Source organism: Peromyscus eremicus, unplaced genomic scaffold (genome assembly GCF_949786415.1).
Source record: "Peromyscus eremicus unplaced genomic scaffold, PerEre_H2_v1 PerEre#2#chrX_unloc_1, whole genome shotgun sequence".
In the NCBI taxonomy this organism is placed as follows: domain Eukaryota; kingdom Metazoa; phylum Chordata; class Mammalia; order Rodentia; family Cricetidae; genus Peromyscus; species Peromyscus eremicus.
In genome coordinates this window covers 7,467,426-7,479,794 of record NW_026734288.1, presented here as the reverse complement: position 1 = coordinate 7,479,794, position 12,369 = coordinate 7,467,426, and the positions used below count along the sequence as shown (strand labels likewise).

The following is a 12,369-nucleotide window of genomic DNA, read 5'->3' as shown; positions in this document are numbered from 1 at the left end:
TCCTGTGGTAGGACACCTAGTTTCTTGTGGTGACATAGTGCCCTGTCTTTTATTATGTTCCTCTGCTAGGCATCTGGGTTTAGGGTGATAATAGGTCTAGGTGCTGGTTTATAACATCATCTTTGTTGGATGGGGGTTTTGTTCTGCGGTTGTATTTGTTCTCTGGAGTTTCAGAGTGTATGTTGAATGAATGTTGCCTTTTTCCTGACCTTCTTGGCTGGTGTGTTCAAGGGAGAATGTTAGTTGTGTTAGGGACTGGGGAAAGAGGAATGCAGGGGAGATGATCTTCAGAGGCACTGGAGGCATGGAGAGCAAAGAGAGTAAGCTGCCTCTGATGCTCTACTCCACTGATAGGAGCAAATTTTTAAATTTGTGGGGTAAGAGACAATGTGGTAGATCTGCAGATATCCTAACTGGTCTTCCAGAATATGAGTAAATGACCAGAAGGTGTCTGCCCCACTTGGGTGATGGGATTCTGATATGAGGTGAGTAGGGAAGGGTAGGTGGGGATGGTCTTTGGAATCCACAGGAGACATGAAAAGGGAGAGGAGAAGCTGCAGCTGGAGTTCCCTCATGGCAACCCTAAGGATTGGAACCCTGACAGTGGGGAAGGTCTGTGCATAGTCTTCCTGGTCCCATAACTAACATCTTAATACTGATTCATTAGGTTCCCAGGAATCATTTATTTATTTATTTAGGCTTCTGTTGTGGCTAATCTGTGAAAGACATTTCGTTTATTGGGAAAAAAAGTAATATTTGGGCTGAAAATGTCAGTTAACAAGTATTCTTCTTGGGGAAGTTCAGATATGAGCACCCAAGTTTGGAGGCTTATAATCAACTGCTATTCCAGATCCAGGGGATCTGACATGCTCTTTGTTCTGTCACCTATACACACATGGAAAATATTCCTTCTCATACATACAAATATACACATACAATGGGTCTAGACTTGTTTCAAAAGTACTTGTGACTTACAAAGCAATTAGAGAAATCAGGTTGCTTTATGTATACAATAAAATCATACAATATCTTTAAAAAGTATTGTTTTTCATTTGTTTAATTTTTTTTATTTCCTCACTCTGATACAGGTTTACGTCTAATCTTCAATCATAGGAAACAAAATTTTTTCTAAATTTTCTAACAGACATCCTTTTCTTTATCAAAGGAGAATGAGATAGTATTAATAGACAAAACTATTTTTCACAATGTAGAAATATCAGGCTTCAAGTGAATGATTCCAATTTTGGAGGAACAGTCTCCTTACCCAACCCATTTTCTATTATTGGTGAAGGAGAGAACTGGAGTGCACAGAGTGAGTGGTGGTCAGTGATTTCTCTTATTTTGATTTTCATTAGAAACTTATAATTCTCTTTTAAGAGACAAAGTTATATTTGTAGGTCTGTCTTTCTGTCTCCTTTTATCAGTGGTAACATCTGTGTTGTGTGAGGTTTTTTGCATTACCTATGATGTAGTTATATTATTTCTCTGGCAAATGATGGAACTTCACTTATTTTTATTTTATGGAAAATTACTACATTATGTTAGGATCTCCTTGGGTTTTTCATTTGGAGATTTTCTGTAGAAGAACAATTTTAGTTTTCTCTTCTTGATCTCAGAAACTTGTATTTCTTCATTTCTTGGTGTATCTGTTTTGCTACTTGTTCTCATCATCAATTTTTTTTTTGCTATTTAAGTTATTGATGTAGTTGATTCATTGGGTTTGGGTTTGTAAAGTCTCATATATTATTGTCTCTGTGTCTGAGTTACTTTGAGATGTCAACATTTCAGAGCCCACAGTCACCTTTTGGAACATCCGATGAAGATATGCCACATTAGAACAACTAGTTGCTAAGTCTGTTAGAGATTTTGTTGATTGATGATTTATGGGTGGTAGCCCTTCCACTGAGTGTGCAATATCCCTAAGAAAGTTGGCCTGCACTAGATAAGACAGCAAGTTTGGCATAAAAGAGAATGACTATGTTAGAGAGAAAGCCTGGAAACAAAGATTCCTCATGGTTTTTGCTTTCAGTTGCTAGATTGAATATCTATCCTAAACACTGACAATGGTAGATTGTGATCTGGCAGAATAAGCCAAATAAGCACATTTATTACCTAGGTGCTTTTGTGTAGAGAATTGAATCAAAGCAAGTTATAACAGAATGTGGTAGACCAAAAGTGATTTTGTTGTTCAAAGGTGCTGGGAATGATGACTTTTGGGGGGAATGTTGAGCATATCAAAATTTAGATATGTTGAGCATATCAAAATTGGTGAAGGAAAGAACTGGAGTGCACAGGGTGAGTGGTGGTCAGTGATTTCTCTGATTTTGATTTTGGCAGAGGACTTAGAAAGCTGCACACAGAACTTAACTGGTTATTCTTGTAGTACTTTGAGTAAAGTACTCTTAAAGGTATTGTGAACAGTGGAGGTAAAGGTCAAAGGATTTTGGGGGGAATTGAAATAGAAGTCATCTGTATGATATTTTGGCCCCTAACTTTTCTCATTTTGCCGATGTCCTCAAGAAATTGAGTAAGGCAGAAATAAAAAAAAATAATAATGGGGCTGATTTCTTAGAGGGAATATTGTCTCTCTTGGTTAGCTATTACTTATGATTCATTCAGTACTACATTAAAAAAATCAAGAAATGGATCATAAAGAAATGAAAAGTCTCCAGGTTGTAGAGAAAAACAGCACTATGACTTTGCAGAAGGTAGTCAAATGCTGAACAGAGTCATGAATGTTCAGGGAGATTATCACTATTAAAAACATGGCCCTTACTGTACACTGGAAGCTTAGCAAGGTGCACTAAGGGTTAGAATCCATCTTTATATGCCCTCAGTTAATGGAGGTATTAGGCAAAGTGATTGCCAGTCCCAGGCAGCAACTCTGGTCCAAGTATGACAGAGGCCATCACAACTTACAAACAAAATTTGGGGGAATCATTGATGTTGACCTGGTTATGGAGACAAGAATGATATAAAATTTAAGATTATACATTTTTAGTCTGCATTTTCAGATCAGCTCTGTTGTAGGCATCTGTGTTATTTGTATGGTAAGATCACCAATGAGAAGACTGTGTGAGTTCATTACATGATACTATGAGGATGAAACCTGAGTTGTATTTTGAGACCATAAGATGAGACATCTTACATGGAGAGCTAGCTGCATGTATGGAGTGGAAGTAACCATAGAGAGAGCTGTATGGGAAGTTGTGGAGAGAGAGCCATCTAAGCCATTTGAAAATGAAGCCCTATGTCTCTGACACAGAAGTACCAGATTCAATGGTTGCCCTGCTGGGTTTCAGTCTTTCCTCACTGTGTCTTAGTTCCTCTCCTTTGGGATGGTAATAGGTTTTCTGTGCCATTCACATGTTGGGAATATTTAAATTGTTTTCTCATTTTATAAGATGCCACAATCAAGAATTTGTCTTGAGTGTCAAAAGAGACTTTTTATATTTCAATAGTAAAGGGATTGTTGCAGACTATGAGAATCATTGAAATGACTAAATGTATTTTCTTCAAGGATGACCCTTGAGCTTATAGTGACCTGGGTGAGAATCTAGTCAACTGAATGAAAATCTCCCAGATAGGATGAGGTATTTGAATATGTGTCTCTCCTTGGTGACTTTCTTTGGGGTACTTGTAGAACCTGTCTGGAGAAAATATCTCATTGGGGTTTGTGATATGTGTTTCCATAGCCTCAACACATTTCCTTTTCTATGTATCTACTATGTAGTGGTTGAAATGAATCAGCCAACTTTCTTCTTCTGCTGCCATGACTTCACCACCAGTATAGATAGTATCACTAAATCACATAAAATACAATTGATGGAATTGGTATTCAATGTTAACTCACTTTGTTAGCCTGAATTTTTTAAAATTTTGTTGTTCCTAGTTTTGTTTCTGAAGAAAAAATTTGACTGAGTAGCCCTGACTCTCCTAAAAGTATCTTTGTAAACCAGATTGGCCTCCAACTCAGAGATTCACCTGACTCTTGCTCCCACATGCTGAGATTCAAGGTTGTTCAAAACATTCCAGGTTTTTTTTTTAATATATATTATTATGGTATGGTCCTATAGTATATGTTGTTTTGCTGAGCTTTACCCCCCAGTTTCAATTTTGAAATTCAGTAGAAGATACCATTCTCTTCCTAGATGTAGTGTCTGGGCCTTTTGAATCATTAGACTACAACTGTGTAACATTCTTCTTGCTTTTTGTGTTTTTTTTTAATTTTTTTAATGAATATGATTCTTTTGTCTATATAGGTGGATATGCACCACATGTTCACCTGTCCTCACAGTAGTCCAAAGAGAGTTTTATAACCCACAAGCTTGGAATAATAAACAGTTGTGTGAGTCCCCCATATAAGTACTGATAATTGAGCCCATCTATATGCAAGACCAGTAAGAGCACACAACTTCTGAGCCATCTCTCCTTCCCTGTGTTGATTATTTATGATCATTAATGATATTGCTAATGTTATCTTCTTTCTATTTGTACCTCTTTAAATGCACAGTTCCTTTTTGTAAGATTTATTAAAGTAGTTTAAACTGGAGCAATTCAGTTTTCTGGAAGATTAATACAGAACTGGAGTGAATGCCGAACTCTTTGTAGGATCTTCAGTTAAAAAAAATCTGAGTTCATCTTATCTGTTTTGTTTGTTTAAATGGAAGATTCAGTGCAGATACAGTTAGCATAGACTAGGCTAACTTTCACCTTAGAAGCACACATACCTGATTCTACCTTCTAAGTTCTGGGATTAAAGGCATGAGCCAAAATACCCAGCTTACAAATCTTCCTTGTAGTTAATAATTGTTCATACAATTTCTCAGATGTGTGCTCAGTACTGTTGAAATGTTTGCTTGTCTCTCTATCTCTGTTAATAGGTATTTCTCTTGTAAGGTGATATCCTGTTCAAAGCATTCAGAAAAAAAAAGAGGTGAACCTCCTATTCAGTTTCTTTGTGAAATAAGTTGATGATTTCATTGTATTGTCTGAGTTATAGAATATGTGTAGCCCTCACAAGAATTATGTGGCTATATTATCAAAGAACCACACATTTACAATGTTGTATCATGCTTTTTGTTTCATACATATGTATGGCATATTTTAGAATACAGTGACCTATAATGATGTGCATGTCGACATCTCTCAGGAAGAGTGGGTATTGATGGATCCTTCACAGAGGAATCTCTACAAAGATGTGATGCTGGAGACCTTTATGAACCTCACTGCTATAGGTAATACTGTAAATTTTTCTTCACATTTTAAATAAGGGGACAACAGTTTCTTGGTTATCAATGCTCTTCTGTAATTCTGACTGAGAATGAGGCAGAATGAGGTGAATAAAACAGGCTTGGTTCTAAGGATCACTGAAGATAGTAATGTAAATTTTTCAGTTTCCTGTAATATTTCATACATTTCCTTGTTTGATATTTTAGGCTACAACTGGGAAGATCTTGAAGTTGAAGAACATTGTCAAAATTCTCGAAAACATGGAAGGTAACTTTCTTGTGCAAGCTGATACAAATGGGCCTCTGGATATATTTAACTTATCTGGAAGTTTTAATGAAATGAAACATTGTAAATAAACACAGCTCAAAATGCATTGATGATCATTACATGCTTATAAACACACATACCTCAATGGCAGGTAAGTGAATTGTGTTTGCAAGTCATTCTTTTAAGAAGGAAGATAGGAATCAATGCCTTAACAGAAATCATCTGTAGCTAGAGTTTTCCTGCCTGGCCCACCTCAGGACAAATCTCTCTCACCTGCCAGACCCACAGCTGCTCAGACCCAACCAAGTAAACACAGAGACTTATATTGGTTACAAACTGTATGGCCATGGCAGGCTTCTTGCTAACTGTTCTTACAGCTTAAATTAATCCATTTCTATAAATCTGTACCTTGCCACATGGCTTGTGGCTTACCGGTACTTTACATCTTCCTTGTCCTGATGGCGGCTAGCAGTGTCTCTCTCACCCAGCTTCCTGTTCTCTCAATTCTCCTCTCTGTTAGTCCCGCCTATACTTCCTGCCTGGCCACTGGCCAATCAGTGATTTATTTATTGACCAATCAGCAACACATTTGACATACAGACCATCCCACAGCAATCATCATTTGAATAACACCTTCATCATAGCTATGCTGTACAAATAACAATCCTTTAATTTCATACTATTCAAATTAGAAAAGGTATACTCACTGAATGCATGATAAGAATATGGCCGGGCGGTGGTGGCGCACGCCTTTAATCCCAGCACTCGGGAGGCAGAGCCAGGCGGATCTCTGTGAGTTCAGGTCAGCCTGGGCTACCAAGTGAGTTCCAGGAAAGGCGCAAAACTACACAGAGAAACCCTGTCTCGAAAAACCAAAAAAAAAAAAAAAAGAATATGTACACAACCTTTTGATAAGCAAATAATCCATAGTAAAAGCATTGTTACTCAAAAAGTTATTCTGTCTTTGATAATTTAGTTAGATAGGTGGTTAGAGTCAAGAATTAAAGTGGGGATGTTGTAGAGAAATAGTAATTCTTATCCTACATGTTGATGCAAAAAAAGAAAGTCCAACAGTAAATAAAATGTGGAAACCATCTTGTTGTTATTCTTTCTTTAATAGTTATATCATATGTCACTTTGGATACCAGCCATATGAACATAAGGATATGAAAAGAAGTAATGTACATCTCTCAATCTCAGAACAATTACAAAACATGTAGTAGCCCCATGTTGAGCAAACTTGTTGAATGACATTTAAATTTACAAACAATTGGTTTTCCAGCTTAATTTGGATTAAATCAACAACACATCACAGAAAAGACCTATGAGTACTAGGCCTGTGTAAATGCTTCTGTTTGTTCTGGTTCACTTTGGAAATGTAGCATTAATCATAGTATAGGAAAGTTTATCAATAGAGTATGTGATGTAAATGGCTGAATTCTCCCAGTTATCTTCAAATATTAAAAAAATCTCAGAGAAAAATGATGCCATAAATATGAGCCAGATATTAAAAGGTTTTACTATGACGGGCATGTTCAAATATGCAAAGCCATCCTTAATGCAGGGAACAACATGAATGTACACATCATGTTAAAAACTAAAGATAACCTAACTCTTTATATTCACACAAAATTGTAAAATTAATTCATGCAGATATAAAGACTCAACAATGTAATGAATGTGGCAAAGCTATTAAATGTTTCAATTATCCTTGCAGGTGTGAAAGAAGTCATACTACAGAGAAATCACCTGAACACACTCAGTGTGGTCAAGTCTTTGTACATCATAGTCATCCGCCAAAGTATAAAAAAATACATACTGGAGACCAACGCTATGAATATAATCAATATGGTAAAGCCTTTGCTTACCCCACTCATATTCGAGTACATAAAAGAACACATTCTGGAGAGAAACCCTATGAATGTAATCAGTGTTGTAAATCCTTTGCTTATCACAACACTCTTCAAAGGCATAAAAGAACACATACAGGAGAGAAACCCTATGAATGTAATCAGTGTGGTAAAGCCTTTGCTCGTCACAGTACTCTTCAATTGCATGAAAGAACACATACTGGAGAGAAACCCTATCAATGTAATCAGTGTTGTAAGACCTTTGCTTATCACAATACTCTTCAAAGGCATAAAAGAATACATACTGGAGAGAAACTCTATCAATGTAATCAGTGTTGTAAATCCTTTGCTTATCACAATACTCTTCAAAGGCATAAAAGAACACATACTGGAGAGAAACCCTATGAATGTAATCAATGTGGTAAAGCTTTTGCTCGTCAAAATACTCTTCAAATGCATGAAAGAACACATACTGGAGAGAAACCCTATGAATGTAATCAGTGTGGGAAAGCATTTGCTCGTCATAGTTATCTTCAAGGGCATGAAAGAACACATACTGGAGAGAAACCCTATCAATGTAATCAGTGTTGTAAGTCCTTTGCTGATCACAAAACTCTTCAAAGGCATAAAAGAATACATACTGGAGAGAAACTCTATCAATGTAATCAGTGTTGTAAATCCTTTGCTGATCACAATGCCCTTCAAAGGCATAAAAGAACACATACTGGAGAAAAACCCTATGAATGTAATCAATGTGGTAAAGCTTTTGCTCGTCATAGTACTCTTCAATTGCATGAAAGAACACATACTGGAGAGAAACCCTATGAATGTAATAAGTGTGGGAAAGCGTTTGCTCGTCATAGTACTCTTCAAAGGCACGAAAGAACACATACTGGAGAGAAACCCTATGTATGTAATCAGTGTGGTAAAGCCTTTGCTAATCACACTGCTCTTCAGTTTCATGGAAGAACACATATTTGAGAGAAACCCTGTGAATTGAAACAGTGTGGTACAGCCTTTGCACACCCCAGTCATCTTCAAGTATATAAAAACACATACCGGAGAGAAACACTTTGAACATTATCAATGTGATAATGCCTAGTGAAAACACAGCAAACCTATAACTGTAAAACTTTTAGTGTGTAATTGCTATCTTAAAGCTTTAGAATATAATATTAGACTTTGAAGATCTGAAAAAAAACATACCAAAGGAAATCTGAATATATATAAATTGGTATTATCTTCAGCCAACATACTTACATTCAATTACACAAGATTAATTATTTTGGAAAAAAATCTAAAATGTGTCAATAATCTTTTCAAGCATTATAATATCTCTTTATTTTGTTTACACCTGTCAACTAATATGGATAAAAGGCCTATAAATTTAAATGATAAGGTAACCCTCTTAGATTTCATACATCTCTTCAAATACATGAAATAATAAATTCTGGTGTAAAATTTCATAAATGTGTATCATTGCTTTTCTGTTGCTTTGATAATGGATCATATCTAAGTGAACTTAGAAAAGTGTTTAATTTATCCCTTGGTTCCAGAGCAATACATGAACCCTGTAAAAGTGGCATGGAAACAAGTGACAGACATGGCAGTTAAAACAAGAGGCTAAGAATTCACATTCTTGTCCTGCAGCATGAAGAAGAATGTAAAGTGGAAATGGTATGCAGATAGAAACTCTCAGGCCAATCCCCAGTGACAGATTTCTTACAGCAGGGTACCATTTCATAAATCTTTCCAAATCATATCATAGACTGAAAATTATTTATTTCTCTAACTTCGAGTCTTTATGCTTTCTTTCTGAAACATGGACCAATTCATGATAGATAAAAACTCTGTAATCATTTAGATGCCTCAAAACTCATGGTACCAGAATTATAATAGAAAAACATTCATGATTGAAAGTTAGTTTTAATATTTGTTTTTATTTTAATTAAGCAATATCTGTATATATTTCTGTGAGTATATGTATGTGCATTCTAGTTCCCAAGAAGGTTAAGCCCTTGGCCCTTCTTATAGCAGGAATTACTCCAAGTCATTGAAAACCAGACCTTGGTCCAGGAAATGAACTTGTATTAAAGGCTTGGCCATTTCTCTATCCCTTTCAACATTTTAATCAGTATTCCTGCTTTTTCCATTTTTCGAGACAGGGTTTCTTTGTGTAGTTTTCTGCCTTTTCTGGACCTCACTTTGTAGACCAGGCTGGCCACAAACTCACAGAGATGCACCTGCTTCTGCCTCCCAAGTGCTGGGATTAAAGGTGTGTGCCACCACCGCCCGGTGCCTGTCAACATTTTAAAGCTCTTTATATTATCTTGATACCAGGAAATAATGTATGTACTCACACAAAAGAAACCCTACTTATGTAAACTTTATGTAAGACTTTAGACATCACAATTATTTTCAAGAAAAAAACTTTTTTCAAGAAAAACTTTTTTTCAAAAAAAATTTTTTTTCAAGAAAAAAACCCTTGTTTTAAGTCTTTTTCCTTGTAGCTTTGAAGTAAGTAAGTTATTAACCAAGTTCACTAAAGACTGATGTGAAGACTACATTGTGGCTTCTATTTTGCAACATGAGAGATAGATATTAAAGGGTGCTATATGTGTGACAAATTCAATTAGTGAAGTTTATTTTGTGGTTCTTTCATTTCTTCTGTGGTTTTTGTTCATCTTTTTTGACTTTCATGTAGTAAAAGGTATTTGTCTGCTGCAATATATTAGAATGAGATGGTGATCATCTAAGTGTTTGATTTTTATTTAAGTCTCAGGCAGTATGTGATCACACTTTTCAAGTAAGGGTGTTTGTGAAAGGGTGGTGGATTTTTGTTCTTGATTTTGTTTTTAACATTTTTTTCACAAATTCCCTTGAAATATTGTTTGTTATCCAGCTTGTTCTGAATGTCAGTAATTAGTCATGGATACATTAGAATTCATGATCCTTGTATGTCAGTTTCCTGAGCACAAGTCTAAGCGTATATGATGTACTTTCATTGATTGTTGTTTTGTCAAAAGTGTAGGGAAAAGGTGCTGGGTAAAGAAACCCAGAACGGCTGGGCAGTGGTGGTGCATGCCTTTAATCCTAGCACTCAGGAGGCAGAGGCAGGTGGATCTCTGTGAGTTCGAGTCCAGCCTGGTCTCCAAAGGACTTCCAGGAAAGGTGCAAAGCTACACAGAGAAGCCCTGTCTGGGAAAAAAAGAATCCCAGAATGATTCTGGAGCCCAGAACTAAGGAAAGATGACACAGATAAGGCCAGTTTTTAAAAAAAAAACACTCATACACAAAAAGCAAACAAAAAATCAAACAAAAGAGAAACAACACAGTTTGGCTCAAATCATAGTCTCTTCCCCTGACCAACTGACTTGTAAAACGAACCAATCACAGAACAAGATAGTAGAACCCTGTCTCTAGGGCCCAGGAACAGGGAAGGAAACACAACTTGTATTTTATACCTGAGCCATGGACCTGAGCCAGAGAAATGAAACAAGGAAACATGCCCTGACTCTGAAATTGATTCCAAAATAATACTCTTGGTCCCTAGAATCAGAGTCAGTGAAAGAAATGAGCCCTGGCCTTAAAGGTAGTGCCAAAAAGCCAAGAAAGGCCACTGAAAGAAAAACAATTTTTCCTTGTAATCAGGACCATCTCTGTCCCTAGCCCACAAAACTCGCCAATCCCTGGGCAGAAAAAAAAAAACCGATTGTTTGACTCCATCCCCAAAACATCCTATATAAACTGACCTGTCTGGTCAATGGAGAGTTGTACTCTCCACCGTGGTAGATGCAGATACTCTCCTGGACTCCTAATTCCCAAATAAATCACTTTCTCAAAATTGTTTTGGGTGTGAAGACCTTCATTCACTGGTTCACAGAAAAACCTTGTTGGATTGAGCAAGGGGGAACTGAACAAAAGAACCTTGCTGAGATGTCTCACAATGGCTTGAGCAAGGGGGAGCTAAATGGAAGATCCTTCCTGAGTAGACAGAGCAAAAGAGCTGAAAAGTAACACTTTTTTCCTGAGCCAGAGGAGATTGCTATATTTTTGTAATTTCTTTGGCCAGAGAAGCAGGGATTTTCTAGGAAGCCCCCTTAAGTGGGCGCTGAGCAAACTCAGCTGTAATGACTCTTCAGGAGAGGAGCAGGATTGCTATATCCTGCAGGGAGACCATTCCCCATCACACCAGGTATAGCCTGACTTTCCTGAAGAGTGAGAAAACCCTTCCCTGCTTAAGCACTTCCAGGCCTGACTTTTCTGAGAAATTAGAAAATGATGGGAGGAAGCAGAGAGTTTTATAAGGCATGAGGACAAGGAACTAGATGCTTTTAAGCAGTTCAACTGAGCCCCTCAGGAGTGAAGACTCACAGGCATTCAGTGTGAGGATTTGTGGAAACAGGATCGTGTGAGGAGTTGACGAGGTAAGGTTGGCTGTGGCTTGTTCTGCTTTGATGATGTTTAAGTTTTTTCCCCAATATCTGGCTCTGGAATTTTTATTAATATGACAATTTAGCAATTTGTTTTACAAACATCTTTTTATCTTTAAATCTTTTTTTAATTGTTAATATTCTGGAAAACCTTCCACCTGTGTGACAGGGAATCACCTCACACCACACAGTACAGTGGGCTGCGCACACTAGCTAGTGACATTGTGTCCAGGGGGAAGAAGGGAAAGTGCCTATGGAGTGCAATAAGATAGCAGGGTTTTTATTGGAGCCAGGTGCAAGTGCTATTGAAATGCTGATATCTGCTGATTTAGAAAATATCTTTGTGTGTGGGGAAAGGCAGGCTTAGGAATTATTGTACTGTGTTTTTAAGCATAGTTTAACCTTATGGGAGGTGCTCTTTTCACTCAGGCCTCAATAGTCAATCAGCCCTCCAGGCAATCTACCAGTAAGAAGTGGTTCAATGTCCTTCTAGCAGCCAGCTTCGGGCTTGACTTCGAAGGGGAGAAGGTGCCATTGATTTTGTGTGCTGTGCTGTGAGTGCTGCAGCAGGGAGCTGAGCAGAGAGC

General features: G+C 37.2%; 1 protein-coding gene across 1 annotated transcript; it reads left to right on the top strand.

Annotated features, from left to right (window-relative positions):
* The first annotated feature begins 509 nt into the window (after positions 1-509).
* On the top strand, positions 510-8,330 carry LOC131900972 (zinc finger protein 431-like). Its single transcript, XM_059252274.1, has 6 exons — positions 510-612; positions 5,439-5,499; positions 5,595-5,650; positions 7,217-7,300; positions 7,384-7,972; positions 8,057-8,330. The coding sequence occupies exons 1-6, from the start codon at positions 510-512 to the stop codon at positions 8,328-8,330; spliced, it is 1,167 nt and encodes a 388-aa protein (XP_059108257.1).
* Positions 8,331-12,369: the final 4,039 nt, after the last annotated feature.